The sequence below is a fragment of the Plecotus auritus genome (genome assembly GCF_963455305.1).
Source record: "Plecotus auritus genome assembly, chromosome: 1".
Lineage (NCBI taxonomy): Eukaryota > Metazoa > Chordata > Mammalia > Chiroptera > Vespertilionidae > Plecotus > Plecotus auritus.
The window spans coordinates 139,445,164-139,465,460 of NC_137770.1; the positions used below are offsets into that span (position 1 = coordinate 139,445,164).

General features: G+C 39.6%; 1 protein-coding gene across 4 annotated transcripts in view; it reads right to left on the reverse strand.

Moving 5' to 3' along the window:
* The window catches only part of ABI1 (abl interactor 1), a 118,603-nt gene that overhangs the window by 66,369 nt on the left and 31,937 nt on the right, over positions 1-20,297 (reverse strand). For all 4 annotated transcript variants that reach the window (XM_080649057.1, XM_080649056.1, XM_080649059.1 and 1 more), the window contains exon 2: positions 11,357-11,524. In XM_080649057.1, the coding sequence (XP_080505183.1) occupies positions 11,357-11,524 (168 nt within the window). The remainder of the gene's footprint in view (positions 1-11,356; positions 11,525-20,297) is intronic.

The following is a 20,297-nucleotide window of genomic DNA, read 5'->3' on the forward strand; positions in this document are numbered from 1 at the left end:
AGGGTGCAGGCTGGGCTGAGGAACACACACCCCCGCCCCGTGCACAAATTTCGTGCACCCACAATGGGACTCTAGTATCTGAATACAACCTCTAGCAAAAAAGAACAGAGAATATAGTAGAAAAGAACTTAACAAGCAAATAACACTATATACCAAAAATATAGTAGCTATAAGTCCATATTGAAAGGGCCCATCAAGTGCTAGATACAGCCGTGGGCAAACTACGGCCCGCGGACCGGATCCGGCTGTTCTATCTGGTTCTCTTGCTCTCCCCTCCGCTCCTTTACTTTGAATTTATATTAGTTCACACAAACACTCCATCCATGCTTTTGTTCCGGCCCTCCGGTCCAGTTTAAGAACCCATTGTGGCCCTCGAGTCAAAAAGTTTGCCCACCCCTGGGTTAGGGCTACATATGTAATACTTTAAAAAATAATTTTTTAAAAGCTTTAAAAAAATGTCTGGGAATACACCTTCAGTTTGTCTAATTCATGGTACTTCCTTTAGACTGCACAGAGATCACAAAGATGAGATCTTAAGATAAACTCACAATCAAAATTTATAAAACACATAAGGAAACAATTCACCATAAGCAAGAGGCAGCATACATACATATGTACATGCACACACAATAAGGCCTCCAAAAGAATGTTAATCCAAAACAGAAAATTAATTTAGAAGAAAGTAAAGAAGGAGAGTAAAGAAATAGAACAGATGACATAAATAAAAGGTACAATATAATGGTGTTTCATTTGAATCCAAATAAATCAATAACTACATTAAGTGTAAATGCAATAAATGTCCCAATTAAAAGGTATATCACACTGTATTTTTTATATCCAGCTATGCCTAGGACAAATCTTTAAAAACAGAAAAAAAGTTGAAAAAGTAGAAAAGAGATAGTCTATATATTTAAATGTAGTATATAATGCTATATCTTATTTAAAATATTTTAAATAAATTTAAATACTCTAAAATATAATTTCTACTTTGCTCTTCAAATAGAACAAACTGCCTGGCCAGTGTGGCTCAGCAGTTGAGCATCCTTATAACCATTGTTTTGAACTCTGTAGTTTGCTTGCTTCCATTTCATTTAGTTCAAGGATCTTAAGGAGAGCTACAAGGAACTTAATTAAGACTTTCAAGGATTTTAGTGAGAACATCAAAGGACCATTCAAAAATTAAGCCTGGGTTGCTGGCTCAATCCCCTGTGGGGGCAATGCAGGAGGCTGCTGATCTGATTTTTCTCTCTTATTGATGTTTCTATCTCTCCCTCTCCCTCCCTTTTTCTGAAATCAATAAAAACATATTTAAATAATGATAATAAAATTTTCTGGTCCTCTAAGCTGGATAATACAAGTCTCTTTCATTCTTTGTTCATTCAGGGGTGGGATGGTGGATTGGCATGTATGGAGGTGTTCAAAAGAAGATGACTGAGATATGGAACAGCTTGAATTTCACAGGTCAGTAAATGCTTAAAAAGAGACAAGAAGAGAGAAGAAACTGAAAGATAAAAAGATAGGGAGGGAGAAAGAAAAAGTACTGTTAACAATTTTACTGGCCAGTAACAAAATTTTTAAAAAACAAACAAAAATACTACCATCAACTGTCATTTAAAAAATAAAAAAATCTTAGACTCAATATAAACCCACTTGACATTTCACCAACTTATAATATACATGAACACTAGATTTACCTTCCTTTTCTTTCTTCACAAACCAGAAATCATTGTGAGAAAACAGTACTGGTCTTGGAAATGCAACTAGACACAAATAATCAACAAAGAAGACCATTCTGGGGTATTTGTAGTGCAGAAAGGAAGGAAAAGAAAATGTAGAAACTTCAAAGATTTAATACCCATCTTTCCCAAATTAATCTTATTACTACAGACCCCAATGTGATCAGCCTTAAAAAGTGAGAATAGGCCCTAGCCAGTTTGGTTCAGTGGATAGAGCGCCAGTGAGCAGACTGAAGGGTCCCGGGTTCGATTCTGGTCAAGGACATATACCTCAGTTGCAAACTCGATCCCTGGCCCTGGTCTGGACATGTACAGGAGGCAACCAATGGATGTGTCTGTCTCACATCAATGTTTCCCTCTCTGTGTCTCTCCCCCTCCCACTCTCTCTAAAAATCAATAGAAAAATACCCTCAGGTAAGGATTAACAAAAATAATCTATATATAAAAGCTTAAGCCACCTGCTGACTATTCAACCGGTAGCTATGACATGCACTGACTACCAGGAGGCAGATGCTCAATGCACAGGCATGGAAACATGGAACAGACTGATGAACCTCAGAGGGCAGGGGGGATGGGGGAGGGCTGGAAGAAATTAACCAAAAATCTTATATGCATACTAGAGGCCTGGTGCACAGATTCGTGCACTGGTGGGGTCCCTTGGCCTGGCCTGGGGGAATCGGGCTAAAACTGGCTCTCCAACATCCCCTGAAGGGTCCCGGGTTGCGAGAGGGCATAGGCCAGGCCAAGGGACCCCACTGGTGCACAAATCCATGCACCGGGCCTCAAGTAAGTAAGTAAATTAATTAATTAATACATAAAGTGAGAATAGAACCATGAGAAGAAAACAGGTTTTGAGGTTATTCACCTCAAAATCAGGTTGGTTAATCATCTCACTACTAACTCAAATCTGCACTTCCCAGATATTTTTTTACGATTAGAAAAACTATAAATTCTGTCATGGGGTGGGTGGGGGGATGGGGCAGGGAGAAGTGGGACTACCTATAGTCTAATTGTAAATATTTTAAAAAGGCACATATGTTAGAAAGATTTCTATTAATATGATTAAAATAGACTATTTCAGACCCTGGACAGGTAGTTCACTTGGTTAGAGCATTGTCCAATATGCCAAGGTTGTGGGTTTGATATCTAGTCAGGGCACACACAAGAAGCTGGTTTGGCTAAGTGGATAGAGCATCAGCCTGCAGACCAGAAGGTCTAGGGTTCGATTCCGGTCAAGGGCACATGCACAGGTTGCGGGCTTGATCCTCAGCAGGGGGTGTGCAGGAGGCAGCCGATCAATGATTCTCTCTCATCATTGATGTTTCTAACTCTCCCTCTCCCTTCCTCTCTGAAGTCAATTAAATAAAAAGCAACCAATAAATAAGTGGAACAATTGATGCTTCTCTCTCTCTCTCTCAAATCAATAAATAATTTTTCAAAAGCAAATTTCAGTTATCTAAATTAAACATTCTTCTATAGAATTATCAATTTGAGAAATATACTTATACAAATACACAGCACTTCAAGTATCAGCATATGAAAAGATGTTTTAAAAAACAAACTATATCTTTGGTCTAATGTTCTATAGCAGCAAAACTGTTTATAAAACAAACTGACAAAACAATCCTCAAATATGACTTCTATACAAACTTCGATATGAACAGAATTAAATCATAGACTCAATCACTAAACAAATACATTATTATCCCTTGGTTCTTATTATTTCAGGCCATAAAACCTCAAAATTTGGTATCTATTGTATATTAAAAAAAAAAAAAAATTGCATGGACTTTGTCCCTGGCTCCTAGGAGGGAGCTTTTATTCCTTGGAATTTCCCCAGTGATTGGGGTGTCTTATATGCTTAACAAGATAGCTCAGGATGGGGACTGGTCACCAGAAAGACCAACCATGTAATGAGAGGGTCCAGCCTTTGAGTCGGCCCAACCTCTGCGTGGGAGAGGAGGACTAGAGATTGAGTTTATTAGCAGTAGTAGTAGTAATATTGATTTTAGAGAGAGGAAGGGAGAAAGAGAGAGAGAAATAGGGATCTGTTGTTTCACTTATTGATGCAGTCATCAGTTGATTTTTTTTTTTTTTTTTTGGTTTTTTGGGGGGTTTTTTTTGTAACCTTTTAAATTTTATTTTATTGTTTAAAGTATTACAAATAGTAGTACATATGTCTCCTTTTTTTCCCCACTGACCTTCCCCTGGCCTCCCCTACCCGCCGGCACATGCCCTTACCCTACCCTCTCAGTGTCTTGTGTAAATTGGTTATGCTTATATGCATGCATACAAGTCCTTCGGTTGATCTCTTACCCCCTTCCCCCCCGCCCCCCGGCAAAACTCCCCAGCCTTCCCACTGTAATGTGCCCTGATCACTGATAGAACCCACAACCTTGGCATATTGGAAAGACACTACAACCAATTGAGCTACCCGGCCAGGCAAGATTGAGTTGAATAATGTGGCCAATGAATTGATAAAAAATGTCTACATCTGATAAAAACTCTGGACACCAAAGTTTAGTGGAGCTTCCTGGTTGGTGAACACAATAATGTGCTTTGGGGGGGAGGGGCTGCGAGGGGGGAAGTGGTGATGTACCCTGATTTCACAGAAAGAAGGACAGAAACTGCCCTGACCGGTTTGGCTCAGTGGATGGAGCGTCGGCCTGCGGACTGAGGGGTCCCGGGTTCGATTCCGGTCAAGGGCATGTACCTTGGTTGCGGGCACATCCCCAGTGGGAGGTGTGTAGGAGGCAGCTGATCGATGTTTCTCTCTCATCGATGTTTCTAACTCTCTATTTCTCTCCCTTCCTCTCTGTAAAATATCAATAAAATATATATTTAAAAAAAAAAAAAAAAAAGAAGGACAGAAACTCTGTTCAGGACTATCCCTGACTTCACCCTATGTGTTTCTTCATTTGGCTGGTCCTGATCTGTATCCTTTAAAATGAAACAGTAATCATAAGGACAATGTTTTCCTGAATTCTGTGAGTCATACTAGTAAATTATCAAACTTGATGGGGGTGTGGGATTAGTGGCCAGAAGGTCAAAATTGTAGGTAGAATGACGATCCAGTTTGCCACTGGCATCTGAGGTAAGGGCAGTCTTGATTCCAGGTGGTTAGTGTCAGAATAGTACTGCAGTATACCAGCTGGTGTCAAAATACCAAAACCTCTAGGGGTGCTTCTGCCATCATTTCTTAAACAAGCTAACCTCTACCAGTCAGGGGTGGGCAAACTTTTTGACTCGAGTGCCATAATGGGTTCTTAAACTGGGCCGGAGGGCAGGAACAAAAGCATGGATGGAGTGTTTGTGTGAACTAATATAAATTCAAAGTAAAGGAGCGGAGGGGAGAGCAAGAGAACCCTCTGCTCTTTCGGCTCCGTGGGCCGGATAGAACAGCCGAACGGGCCGGAACCGGCCCGCGGGCCGTAGTTTGCCCACGGCTGCCTACCTGCTGAATATATAGAAGGAATGATAAATGGTAATGAAAGGAGACTTGACTTGAGTGGTAAACATATAAACTTGCAGAAGTTGTATCATTATGTAATCTATACAAGCCCCATTCCTCACAATTTCTGGCTTCTTCAGAAGTGTCAGCAAATCAACTTCCAGAAAAATTATCTCAAAAAAAAAAGTCATTTACTAGAAGTAGTTAAAGAAGTTGATATCAAATCCCAAGAACACTTAATTTTTTTGAAATAAATGTTTGCATAACACTACATGAGGGTCTGGCAAACTTGTTTTGCACAGAGCCAAAGAGTAAATATTTTAGGCTTTGCAGGCCATATGGTCTCTGTCATTACTAAACTATATCACTGTAGTGGTAAAAGCAGCAATAGCACTATGTAAACAAAGGACTGCTGCCATATCCAATAAAACTTTATTTTGCAAAAAAAAAAAAAAAAAGTGGAGGCTAGATTTAGCCCACACAAATCATAGTTTACTGGTTCCTGCACTAGATTAATTATTCAAATAAACATAAAATATGTAAGTCATCTAATGGCATGACCATACAAATAAATAATAGGCAATATTAATACATTTTTAAAACTGAATTTAAAGTAAATATGTATACATACATATTTTAATGATACAAATCATGGTAGCTAATATATGTATATTTGAATAATGAGAAGGAAAAAGAAAGGAGAACCAAAGCTATACTTTAGAGTATTTTTTTCCTAAGTTCACAATTTTCAGATGTTTAAAACATATTAAAATTCAAAATTCCCTCATGTAACCTGAAAGCACCAGGACTGTGCTAGGTGCTATGAGTCCTGGTGCTATGAGTCCCTGGCAGAATAACTAATTTTGAAACAAATGTTTATCCATACAGTAAAAGAATTATATTTTAGATAACAAGATAAGGCTTGGTGCCAAGACAAGGTTTAGCCCCTCAACTTCCCCAAATAAACATTTATATGCTCTGTAGTATGAATTACATTAAAAAAAAATCTATCCTATATAATAAAAGGCTAATATGCAAATTGTCCCCTTGCCCAGGAGCTCAACCAAGGGGCGGGACCAGCTGGCCAACGGCCCACAACCCCTCCCCCTGGCCAGCCCTGCCCCCGATCGGCCCCACCCCACCCTGATCGGGGGCAAGGCTGGCCAGCCAACTATTCACAGCCCCTCGTCCCCAGCCGGCCCCTTCCCTGATCGACCCAAACCCCAATCGGGATGGGCCCACCCGACCATACACATGCACGAATTCGTGTACCAGGCCTCTAGTATTCTATATTAGTACACCTTATTTTAGCTTGTTCCTCTATAATTTATCTTTTTAATAACTATAATCAAAGCAAAAGGCTTCATTAAAGGAGGTAAGGAAATTTGCCTTAAATCATTTGATTTGGGGGCCTTCATATTTACAAAAAAAATAGAGGAAAGTTAGCAACTATTTAGGTGGCATATCACTCTTTTTTTTATATATATATATTTTATTGATTTTTTACAGAGAGGAAGAGAGAGGGATAGAAAGTTAGAAACATCAATGAGAGAGAAACATCAATCAGCTGCCTCCTGCACGCCCCCCACTGGGGATGTGCCCGCAACCAAAGTACATGCCCTTGACTGGAATCGAACCTGGGACCCTTCAGTCCGAAGGCTGACGCTCTATCCACTGAACCAAACCGGTTAGGGCGGCATATCACTCTTAAAATAGCAAAGTTGAAGGTAAGAAATACCATTCCATAATAGGATTTTAGCAGGAAACTTAGAGAATTTTTCACATTCTTCCTATGATTTAAAGAATGTTATACAAAGAGGATAAAGGGGGGATAAATGGTAATGGAAGAAGACTTGAATTGGGTGGTAAACATATAATACAACATACAGATAATCCTATTTAATAAAGAGGGAATATGCTAATTAACCATTGTGCTGTCAAAAAGATGGTGGCACCCACAGCCAGTAAGGAGGGGATATGCTAATTGACTGTCCCACCCTCAAAGATGGTGGCGGCCACAGACAATAAGGGAATATGCTAATTAACTACCACGCCCTCAAAGATGGCGGCACCCACAGCCACAAGATGGCAGCGCCCAGCCCCATCAGCCCCTCGGGGCGGCAAGCGGGCCCAGCTGCTCTGTGCACCTGCCTCTGGAGTCCTCCAGTCCCATCTGCCCCCGCCGCCGCCTAGGGCCGGCCCAAGGCGCAGGCAAGCCTTGGATGGTGGCTACCTAGCCGCCGAGGGCCGCCCCAGACTCAGGTAACCAGGGCCAGCCAAGGCTTGTGCTGATGGCCGTGGCAGCAGCAGAGGTGTGATGGGGCGTCACCTTCCCCTGATCACCCGGTCACCTCCTGCCCCTGAGGGCTTCCGGACTGTGAGAGGGAGCAAGCTGGGCTGAGGGACCCCATCCTCCAGTGCATGAATTTTCATGCACTGGGCCTCTAGTGTATTATATAATTGTATACCTGAAACCTATATAATTGTATTAACCAATGTCATCCCCAACAAATTCAATAAAAAAAGAATGTTATACAACTTTATAATTTCTTTAAAAGTATAATTTTTAATTCCATACAATTTTAAATTCCAAAATTTAAAATTGTATTTTTAAAGAATGAAGCATCTTCATTCTTTAAAAATTGCTTTGTCAATTGCTTTCTCTCTTCCACCCCAACCTTCCCTTCCCTTCTACTCTCTCTGAAAAGCAATGGGAAAAATATCCACAGGTAAAGATTAAAAAACAAAGAGAGAGAGAAGACACCAATTACCAAGATCAAAATTAGTAATGAGCCCTAACCAGTTTGGCTCAGTGGATAGAGGGTTGGTCTGCGGATCAAAAGGTCCCAGGTTCAATTCCAGTCAAGGGTACATACTTCAGCTGCAGGATCCTCCCCAGCCTGGCCCTGACAAAGCACATGCAAGAGGCAACCAATCGATGTGTTCCTCTCATATCGGTATTTCTCTATCTTTCCCTCTCTCTTCCACTCCCTCTAAAAAATCAATGGAAAAATATCTTTGGGTAAGGATTTAAAAAAATTTTTTTAAATTAATCTTGTAACATCACTACAGCTTCTATAGTTTTCAAAAGAGAATGTTATTAACAGCTTTATGCAAATAAATGACAACTTAGGGGAAATGGGCAAATAATCTTGGAAAAATACAAAGATCAATTAATATGAAACAGATAAACGGAAGAGCCTTATATCTATTAAAGTAATTAAATATATAGTTAAAGCCCTGGCCGGTTTGGATCTGTGGATAGAGCATCGGCCTGTGGACTGAAGGGTTCTTGGTTTGATTCCGGTCATGGGCACATGCCCGGGTTGTGGGCTCGATCCCCAGTAGGGGGCATGCAGGAGGCAGCCGATCAATGATTCTCTTTCTTCTTAGATGTTTCTCTCTCCCTTCCTCTTCCTTCCTTTCTGAAATCAATAAAAATATATTAAAAAAGAAAAAAAGAAATATATAGTTAAAAACCTCCCTACCAAGAAAACTCCAGCTCCAGATGGCTTCACTGGTAAATTCTGCCAAACGTTTAAAGAAAAATGAATATCAATTCTACACATTTTTTTTTTTTCATAAAATTGAAGATACTGACACCAAAACCAGATATTACAAGAAAACTAGACCAGTAACTCTCAGGAGCATAGAAACAAAATTTTTAACAAAATTTTAGCAAAATAAGTCTAAAAATCTATGAACTAGATAATACATCACAGTCAAGTAATTTATCCCAGGAAAGCAAGGCCAGTTTAACATTTAAAAAAAAAATGTAATTCACCATATTAACAGACCAAAAAATATATACATGATCATTTCAACAGACAAAGAAAAAGTTTTTTATAAAATCCATTACCCATGTCTGATAAGAACTCTCAGCAAACTAGCACTAGAAAACAACTTCATACAGCATATTTCTGGAAAACATAGACTACAATTATATTTATAGTAAAAGACTATGTGCTTTCTACTAAAATAGCAACAAGGTAACAATGACCACTTTCACTACTCCTATTTCAACATTGTCTTGAAGCTTCAAACTAGTGCAGTAAGGCAAAAATAAATAGAAGTAAAAAGCGAGAAAAATAGAAAAGGGAAAAAGTAAAACTTTTTATTTATAAACATGATATTCTACATAGAAAACCCAATGGAATCTATATAAATACTATAACTATTAAGCGACTTTAACAAGCACACAAAGTTTATCAATATCAATTGTATTTCTGTATATATTAGCAAGAAAAAAATCAAGTTAAGATTTAAAATAAATACCAAATAGCATCAAAAATATGATATACTTTGGAATAAATCTGACAAAGAAATGCAAGGCTTAAATACTGAAATCTACAGAAAACACATGAAAAGATATTCGACATCATTAATCACTAGGGAAAGGGAGATTAAAACCACAATAAGACACTACTACATACCTATTGGAATGGCTAACATTTTAAAAACTGACCATAGCAAGCACTGGTGAGAATGTGAAGCAATGAGAACTCTAATTAGTGTTGATGGGAAGGTAAAATGGTATAATCATTTTGGAAAACAATTTGGCTATAAATTTGGTTATAGCCGAAACCAGTTTGGCTCAATGGATAGAGCGTCAGCCTGCGGACTGAAAGGTCCCAGGTTCGATTCCGGTCAAGGGCATGTACCTTGGTTGCAGGCACGTCCCCAGTAGGGGGTGTGCAGGAGGCAGCTGATCGATGTTTCTCTCTCATCGATGTTTCTAACTCTCTATCCCTCTCCCTTCCTCTCTGTAAAAAATCAATAAAATATATTTATAAATAAATAAATAAATAAATAAATTTGGTTATAATGTTAGACATCTACCATGTGACCTAGCCATTCCACTCGGAGGAAGCTAATTTACCCAAGAGAAATAAAAACACATGACCATATAAAGACTTGTACACAAATATTCAGTTTTATTTGTAACAGGCAAAACCTGAAAACAATCCAGATGTCCATCAACATGTAAACAGATAGCCCAGCCTGTATTGCTCAGTGGTTAAGCACTGACCTATGAACCAGAAGGTCATGGTTCAATTCCTAATCAGGGCACAGGCCCCAGTGGTGGGCCATCCCCAGCAGTAGGGGGCTTACAGAAGGCAGCCAATCAATGATTTTCTCTCATCATTGATGTTTCTATCTCTCTCTCCCTTTCCCTTCCTCTCTGAAGTCAATAAAAATATATTCCTGCCCTAGCCAGTTTGGCTCAGTGGATAGAGCGTCAGCCTGTGGACTGAAAGGTCCCAGGTTCGATTCAGGTCAGGGACACATGCCCGGGTTGCGTGCTCGATCCCCAGTGGGGGGTGTGCAGAAGGCAGCTGATCAATGATTCTCTCTCATCTTGATGTCTCTCTCTCTCTCTCTCTCTCACTCACTCACTCACGCTTCTTCTCTGAAATCAATAAAAATTGCATGGCACAAGCACAAATTTTAAAAAAATAAAAATATATTCCAAAAAAAAGACCCATAAATGGATAAACAAAATGTGGAACAATGGAATAGTACTCAGCAATACAAAGGAGTGAACTATTTTTATATACAACATGAATGAATCTCCAAATAATTATGCTGACTGAAAGTAGCCTGACAAACAAATAGTATATAACATTTGATTTCATTTATATAAAATTTCAGAAAATGTAAACTAATCCATAGTGACAGAAAAACTGAGGATAGGGTATAGAAAACAAGATGGATAACAAAGGAGTATGAAGATATGAAGAAATTTGGGGAGGATGTTCATTATCTTGAATGTACTGATGGTCTCATGGATAATGTATGTATCAAATTTTATAAAACTGTATGCTTTGTGTGCAATTTATTTTACTTCAAGAAAGATCTTACAAGAGAAATAGGGTAAGTGGTGATGATTGCACAATAATGTGAATATACCTAATGCCAATGAACTATACACTTAAAAATGGTTGAAATGATAAAATTTTATGTTGTGTATATTTTACCACACAAAGAAAAAACAAACAAAGAAAAAACGTTAAAAAAAGGAAGAGCTGGTTTACTGACCTCAAAGCTAAAGCTTAAAGTGATAACTATAGTTAGTCGGTAAGAAAATGAGTAAGGAATCAATATATCCAGGCTATCTACTCCTTTGACATATGCTGACGGTTGCTTAAAGCTATTAATAAGCTGTTACCTGTGAGATATGATTGATGGAAGACTCCATTCTCCGAAGCTGAGAGGCTTGGATGTCCAGCAATTGGAGTACATTGTTGGCCAATGCATTTATTTGATAAGCAACACTAGCTAGGGATTGGGTTGTATAGGCTTTGGTCTCTTCTAAAGCTTTTCTCTTGTCTGTAGCCTGAAATAAGAACAAAAACAACCAATACTTATTTATGTTAACATTCATTAAACACATATTCTATAGAAAGTCAGAGTTATAGTTCTTTGTAATAGAAAAACCCAATTGAATAAAAAAAAAACAACTGGACCACTCTGATGATAGTCTGACACTTGTAAAGCCATGGCAGAAATCCCTATCAGCCATATGTGAACTACTCCCTACTGAGCAGCCCGTCCACTGAGGTCCACTAAAGGAGCCACCAAGCAATTGACAACAGAGGCACACTTTAACAGGTGGTGCTAAGTTGCTTAAAGCTCCTGAACCACAAATTTATCGCATTATATCTTTAGAACCTTAAGTCTGCCCAAGCTCCCCAACCCTTGTTGAGAATTTAAACTATTCCATAATGTTGCTGGCTTGGTAACTGGCCTGAAGGGCTCTTGAACTGACACTAGCTCCTCTAAGCAAGCACATGCCCTAGATAAGAGCTCTCAAGAATCACAAGTAAATATATATATATATATATATATATATATATATATATATATATATATATTATATGATTGATATGACTCCCCCAAAACACCTTGTGATAAAGTATCCCCTGCCTCCCAGCTCCTTCCCCTTTATTTCCCCTTAGATAAGACCTCATCCCCATTGTATGTAATATCTGCTCACATACAATACAGCTGGTACAAAAAACCCACTCTTTTTGGTTTGAACTGACAAATCCAGACTTAGCCTAGGAACCCCAAATAACTCCACCCACAGACCCTAATAAAGGCATCTGCTCCAGGTCCTGCTGCTCACTCTCTGTGCACCCCTGCATTGACTTCTCCATGTGTATCCTCAAGGCATACTGTGTACCTCCTCCAGGACCTGTCAGTAATAAACTTCTATATTTCACTTTCCCTTCAGTCTTTTGGCTCACCATCTGATGACATCCTGAGGTTCTACTTAACAAACCGTAACCAAAAAAAATCGCCAACACCCATTAACAATGATATGGACTAAATCCATTCAACCTTATATTCCTGTTTACATTAATCACCACCAGAAATCCAACCACCTTGTTATCCATTATGATCAAGTCTCTGATCTCCATAAAAACTACTGTAAATCTTACTACCCAATTCTCTACCCACCGGTTCTTCCCAAACTCCTATAACTCAGAGTAAGGTGGTACGCAAAGTTCAAAGCAAAGCTCAGAGTGACGTTTAAAGACGAGTAATAAACTTGTCTTTGGGGATGAGAGCGGGGGGTAGCAACTTACTACCGTGTTTCCCCGAAAATAAAACATCCTCCGAAAATAAGACCTACTTACAGGTTTCCTTCTGAGTGAAATATAAGGCATCCCCCAAAAATAAGGCCCCAGGCTCTGTCTCAGAATGAAAATTAATTTACCGTAAACTGGTCGCTAGGGCCGCCCCGACTGGCATCTAGCAACCAGTGACGTTATGCGGAGTCCTGACGTCACTGCTGTGTGGAGGCGGAGCAGAGGTCAGAGTGAGCGGTGAGCGCGGGGCGAGAGAGAGGAGACTTTCGCAGATGCGTGTAGAAGAACAGGATTAGAGCGGACGGGACGCGGCGAAGATGGTGAGTGCTGGTCTGTCTCTGGTGACACTACCTGATGCTCGCGGCCACCTTCAAGATGACTGAAGGTTCTCAGTCAGTGGCAGACCCTGCTCCAGCCCAGATCCAGGCCCCAGCAAGCCCAGTGACAGTCCCCAGGCAGGCCCCAGGGGGTAAATGTCTGATAAAGGGGTAGGGGGGATGTCTGGTGAAGGTGTTCAGTGGCACAGGGGTGGGGGGAGGGGGATCACTTAAAATGACGCAGGAGGATCAGAGGGGGCAATCAAAATGACACAGGAGGATCAAAAGGGGTTACTAAAATGGTAATCCCCCCTCTGATTCTCCTGTGCCATTTTGATTCCCCCCTCTGATCCCCCCTGTGTCATTTTGAGTGATCCCCCTCCCCCCACCTTGATACCCCAATTCCTTTTTTTTTTTTACCCCTAGAAATGAGCGCAAAAAGAAAAAGCTACTCTGTGGAGTACAAGAAAGGAATTGTGGAAGACTCTTGGGGCCAAAATCTTACTGCTTTCTGCAAAGAGAAGATGTTGAGTATCCGATTGGTCCGAAAATGGCGAGCAGAGTATGGTAACCTCATTGAACAAGTGGACAAGGGAAATGCTAAAAAGCGCAAGTGTGGATCAGGTCGGCAACCATTATTTTCCGAGCTGGAAGACCTGATCTGTGAATGGGTTGTTGACAGGAAAGCAAAGGCTTTGGTTGTGAATAGGGCTCAGATTCAAGAATTTGCCCTTGCAATGGCACCACAGTTTGACATAGCCCCCGAAGACTTCAAAGCATCACAACACTGGCTGGATAATTTCCTTCAGCGAAGTGAACTGTCTTTAAGAAGATCTACAACATTGTTTAGGTTGGAAGATACTCAAGTTATTAAGCAAGCACTTGCATTCAAGTCCTTTATTGATGATGCTGACTTCTCTAAATACAATCTTTCCAACATGATTGCTATGGATGAAACTGCAGTGTTTATGGGCCAATCATCTCAAACAACAATTGAACAGCGCGGTGCCTCCTTAGCGTACATTCCCTCCACTGCTTACGAAAGTGCACGTGTTTCCTGTATTTTGGCAATTCCTCTGCATGGCACTAAAATCCCACCTTTAGTCATTTCTAAGGGCAAGAAGGAAAAGATTGAACGTGTTTTGGGCGTTTTTATTCTTGAAACTGAAAAAGCCTGGGCCACGCAAGCAATTATAAGGAAGTGGGTCGATTTAATGCTGCCGCTTGTTATGCGAGGGAGCCAAAGAGGTCTGCTAGTCTGGGATGCAGCCAGCACTCACCGCGCTAAAGACATGAAGACATTTCTTCACGAAAGAAAAATAGATCAGATAATGATTCCCGCAGGAATGACGGCCTATCTCCAGACTCTTGATATTGCAATAAACAAGCCATTCAAAGACAATTTGCGCATGGAAATTAATGACTACATTGAAAATAGAATGGAGAGAAATCAGCGTGGAAACTTTGTGAAACCTAAACTGCAAGAAGTTGTGACTTGGGTGAAGAATTCATGGGAGAAAATCACTGACAGTTGCATTGCAAATGCACTGCGAGCAGGCTACCTTGACAAGAAGTGCTCATTTAAAGACAGTGCTATTGCTAAACATGAGAGATTTGGTCCACTGATTCTGAAAGAAATGGAGTCACAAGAAATTCACCAGGAAATTCAGGAATTGGATTGTTATGATATGATGATGTTCCAGAAGATGATGACATGATTGTCATTGAATAAATGAGTAAATTCTTGATACTGTAGGATTCACAGTTTGTCTGGTTTGTGTTGACAACTACCATACTACCGTACCATATACAGGTAATAAATTTCCTTTATTTTCATTTAACAATAAATGTGTACCGTATTCTTCTTCGTGGAAAAATAAGACATCCCCTGAAAATAAGACCTAGCGTGTCTTTGGGGGCAAAAATTAATATAAGACACTGTCTTATTTTCGGGGAAACACGGTAGTATATCACAAGGGGTTAGATAGCATTAATTTATATACTCTAAAAATGAATTGTCTAATCCAAACTTTTATAAATATTGGAATTCCCTTTTCAAAGAAGGCCAAAAATCAATAGGAAAAAAAATGGAACAGAAGTCTAACGAACTGCTAGTGTTCAAGTAACCCTTATTTTACTTAATGGTCCCAAAGAGCAATAGTGATGTTCGCAATTCAGATATACCAAAGAGAAGCCAAAGTGCTTCCTTTAGGTGAAAAGGTAAAAATTCTTGGCTTAATAAACAATTGTATGCTGAGGCTGCTAAGATTTAAATAAGAATGAATTTTCTATCTGTAAAATTGTGAAGGAAAATGAAATTCATGTTATTTTTGTTATAGCACCTCAAACTATAAAATTTATAGCCACAGTACATGATGTACTACTGTGTTAAGATGAAAAAGGCATTAAATTTTGCATGGAAGACATGAATAGAGACCATGTTGCCATAACTTTTATAATAGTATATTGTTAAATTGTTCTTTTATTATTGTTGTTAATATCTTACTATAACTATTTTCTAAATTAAATTTTATCATAGATATGAAAGTAATATAGGAAAAAATATTTTTATACATATATATGTGTGTGTATATATATATAGAGAGAGAGAGGGGGGGGGGATTTGGTAATATCCCCAGTTTGGATATCTGGGGGGGTCTTGGAGAGTATCTCCTGTAGGGACTACTATAATTAGGATTGTTGAGGAATATCTTTTATTACCACTACACCATGATCCCCAGAGTACTGCTAAGGTGAAAAAAACAAGATGGAAAAAAATGTTTATAGAATGCTATTATTTCACTAGAAAGGGAGAAAGATAGAAAAATGTATGCTTATATTTTTTAAGAAGTAAATCATAACATTTTTGTTGTTGTTGTTAATCCTCACCCAAGGACATTTTTTTCCATTGCTTTTCAGAGAGAGCAAAAAAGAGGGGGAGGGAGAAAACAGTGAGGAGGCAGGGAGGAGAGAAAGGGAGAGAGACATTGATGTGAGAGACACATTGATTGGTTGCCTCTTGCACTCCCAGAATGGGGGCAGGAAGCAAACCATCAACTGAGGTATGTGCCCTTGACTAGGAATGGAACCTTCAGTACACAGGCCGGTGCTATAACCACTGAGCTCACTAACCAAGGCAACACTTTTTATTATATACTAGAGGCGCGGTGCCCAAAATTCGTGCACGGGGGAAGGGGGTGTCCCTTAGCCCAGCCTGTACCCTCTCCAATCTGGAACCCCTCAGGGGATGTCCAACTGCCGGTTTAGGGGCATTAACTCCAGCCATTAGGAAAATCACACAGAATGTCCTTGACATACAGTGTGATTTTATGAGTTGTTTTAATAATAATGGCCATTCCTTTAAATAATATCTGCTTACATACAATACAGCTGGTACAATGTGAATTCAGAATGTTAATATCACAAAATCATAGAAGGTAGTAGTGGAAATAACCCTGAATTGTCTAGTCCAAACTTTTATAAATATTGGAATTCCCTTTTCAAAGATTTTGAATGCTTTTTGTCCTAAGAAGCTTAACCAACTTCTGAGGCAACCCATTTTCTGTGAAAGGACTAGGGACTCCAGCAGGGTTGAGGGGACTGGGCGTGGCCATCTTGTGGCTATGGGCGCCGTCATCTTTGTGATGGCATGACAGTCAATTTGCATATTCCCTCTTTATTATATAAGACTAGAGGCCCTAGTACTCCCTCCTGGCTGCCAGCCAGGTACTCCCTCCCTTCCCCTGGCCACCTGCCACCACCACTGCCAGGGCCTTTCTCCCTTCCCCCAGTTGGCCCCACCCCCTGGTCAAGCTCCCAGACAACTCCCGGTTGAGGGGACAATTTGCATACTATGCTTTTATTATATAAGATGGAAGAAGGGGTTAGTTGGAAAAAACATGAATAAAATTATTTAAACATTACCTTGATTTGTATATTTGTTTTAGAAACTATGTAAATAATTTACACAATGATGAAATAAAATTAAATTTTAAAAAGGGAATTCACCAAAATTAAATGTAAAATTAATCAAGGACCCTCATGTAATTCAAACTAGTGGCTTAACCAAAAAGGAAACATTCTAAAAGTGACTTCAAAGTACATTCATTTGATTGTATATTATTTTTTTCCTTTTTTATTGATTTTTAGAGAGAGGGGAAGGGATTGATGTGAGAGAATAACATTGATCAACTGGCTCCTGCATGCCCCCTATCAGAGCTGGGCATGTGCCCTGACCTGGAATCCAACCAGCAACCTTCTGGTGCACTGGACGATGCCCAAACAACTGAGCCACACCTGCCAAGGCTGACTGTATGTTCTTTTATTTTAATTTATTTGTAGTAATTGAAACTGAAATTTTTATCTTTTTTGTTGTTGTTAATCTGCACCCAAGGATATTTTTTCCATTCATTTTTAATATATATACACTGAGTGGCTAGATTATTATGATCTCTGAATGCATAATAATCTGGCCACTCAGTATATACATATATATATATATACACACATATATACACATATATATATGTGTGTGTGTATACATATATATTAATTAGAGGCCCAGTGCATGAATTCATGCATGGGTGGGGTCCAGTCAGCCTGGCTAGGGGGGAGGGGACATGGGCGGTTGGCTGGCCTGCCTGCTGGTCGAACTCCTGGTCGAGGGGACAATTTGCATATTAGCCTTTTATTATATAGGATATACACTGAGTAGCCAGATTATTATGCATTCAGAGATCATAATAATCTGGCCACTCAGTGTATATATATATATTTTTTAATTGATTTCAGAGAGGAAGGGAGTGGGAGAGAGAGAGAGAAACATTAATGATGAAAGAGAATCATTGATTGGCTGCCTCCTGCACGCCCCCTACTGGGGATCAAGCCCGCAACCTTGGCATGTGCCCTGGATGGGAATCAAACCCAGGAACCTTCAGTCTGCAGGCCAACGCTCTATCCACTGAGCCAAACCAGCCAGGGCTCCATTATTTTTAGAGAGAGTGGAAGGGAGGGAGGGAGGAAGAGAGGGAGAGGGGGAGAGGGGGAGAGGGGAAGAGGGGGAGAGGGGGAGAGGGGGAGAGAGGGAGAGGGAGAGGGAGAGGGAGAGGGAGAGGGAGAGGGAGAGGGAGAATGATTGGTTGCCTCCCGCACATGCTGGGGTACGAGATCCAGCCTGCAACCCAGGTACATGCCCTTGACTGGGAACTAACCTGAGACCCTTCAGTGGTCGGGCTGACACTCTAAACACTGAGAACCACCAGCCAAGGCTGATTATATCCTCTTAATGGGATTTATCCTTAGGATAAAAATAATGAAAAAGAAAAAACTGAAACTGTTTTCAATCACTTTACTGCGGATGGTAGTTTTGAAATTATTATTCTGAGACTGTTGTTTGTGTAATATGGCATTAAGGAAGTCATTAATTATGTTTGTCATTGAGAACTGAATTTTCTGGCATGGTTCAAAAGAAATTCTGATGTCAGACAAAGTAAGTTAAGGGAAAAATCTGTAGTTCTGGATTTAAACTGAAAGTATTAGTTTGAAACCAATTTGTATTTTATCATATCGTATCATGTATCAATACCCTAGCTCTATCCAATGAAAAGGCCTAAATGTATAAAACATGATAACTATAGTTGATAATACTGTATTATATCACTGAAATTTGCTGTATGGAACTTAAATGTTTTCACACAAAAAAAATAAATATGTGAGGTGATATGTTAAATTAACCAGAAGGGAGAAATCCTTTCATAATGTATGTCTATACCAAATTATCATGAGGTAGACTTTAAATATCTTACAATTTTATTGGTTAATTATACGTCAGTAAAGCTGGAGGGGAGGAAAAAAAAGACCTAAAAACAATGACTATCTAGCAGCCATGCAAGCACCACTTACTATTCAAATTGTGATATCTCATACCACTCTCCAAAGCAAGGAACCAGAACTCCTAGATGGCTTCAGGTCTAGGACAAGAAATGCACAATACACACTTAGAACATGTATATGTTCTTTTATTTTAATTTATTTGTAGTAATTGAAACTGAAATTTTTATCTTTTTTGTTGTTGTTAATCTGCACCCAAGGATATTTTTTCCATTCATTTTTAATATGCTAATTGACTGCCCTGCCCTCAAAGATGGCAGCAGGCATGCGGCAAGGCCAGGTCCCGCCCCCAGGCAGGCCCAGCTGCTCCCCCAGCTGCCCAGGGCCACCTGAGGCTCATTCTAAAGAATGTAGAAGGACCAAGGACTACACTAGGGTCATGTCAAAGGGACTCAGGAATCAACTGGAATAAACTGCTATATGGGCCAAAGATGGGACAATGTAGTAGTAAACATCAATGAAGATAACTATAACAGAATTATACATAAAATATTTCTAAGAGTTTGTAGCAATATTAGAAAATTTAAAAAAACAAAAAGTCATTGGTCAGTTTTAGAGGATGCTAGGAACCATCTTACTAAAGTATGAAATACAACCAATACAAAACAATTAAGTATGTCTTCCTTTCAAGCTCTGTGTTTGACTTGTGGTTAAATGAATATGGTCAGCTTTTTAAGCTTTGATGGTAATTTTGGTTCCCCTTCTAAAAATATGATTGGACTTGATTTAAACTGTTCAACTTTTCAAAGAGGTGGTGAGTGGCATCTCAAAACCTATAGGAGATTGGTTTATAGATTTGTATCACTTGTATTAATATGTATAAACACTGAGGCTATCCCTTCACTGTCTCTTAGACCTGCAAGACTCACTTGTTTCAAGCTGTGTTCATTAGCCTGTTAAAAGGCAAGGGGTGCACATAAGCTGGCAGTGACCATTTTATCTTTTTGGTCCCAACAATGCCAATTTAATTGAAATTCCCTGCATCGACACTGTTGCCTTTCACTGAATGAAAGGCATTTAGTGGCCAGAACCGATTTGGCTCAGTCGGTAGAGCGTTGGCCTGCAGACTCAAGGGTCCCAGATTTGATTCCGGTCAAGGGCATGTACCTTGGTTGCAGGCACACCCCCAGTAGGGGGTGTGCAGGAGGCATCTGATTGATGTTTCTCTCTCATCAATGTTTCTAACTCTCTCTCCCTCTCCCTTCCTCTCTGTAAAAAATCAATAAAATATTTTTTTTTTAAAAAAAAAAAAAAAAGAAAGAAAGGCATTTAGTGGCTTATGTATACACCAGAAGCCCGGTGAATGAAA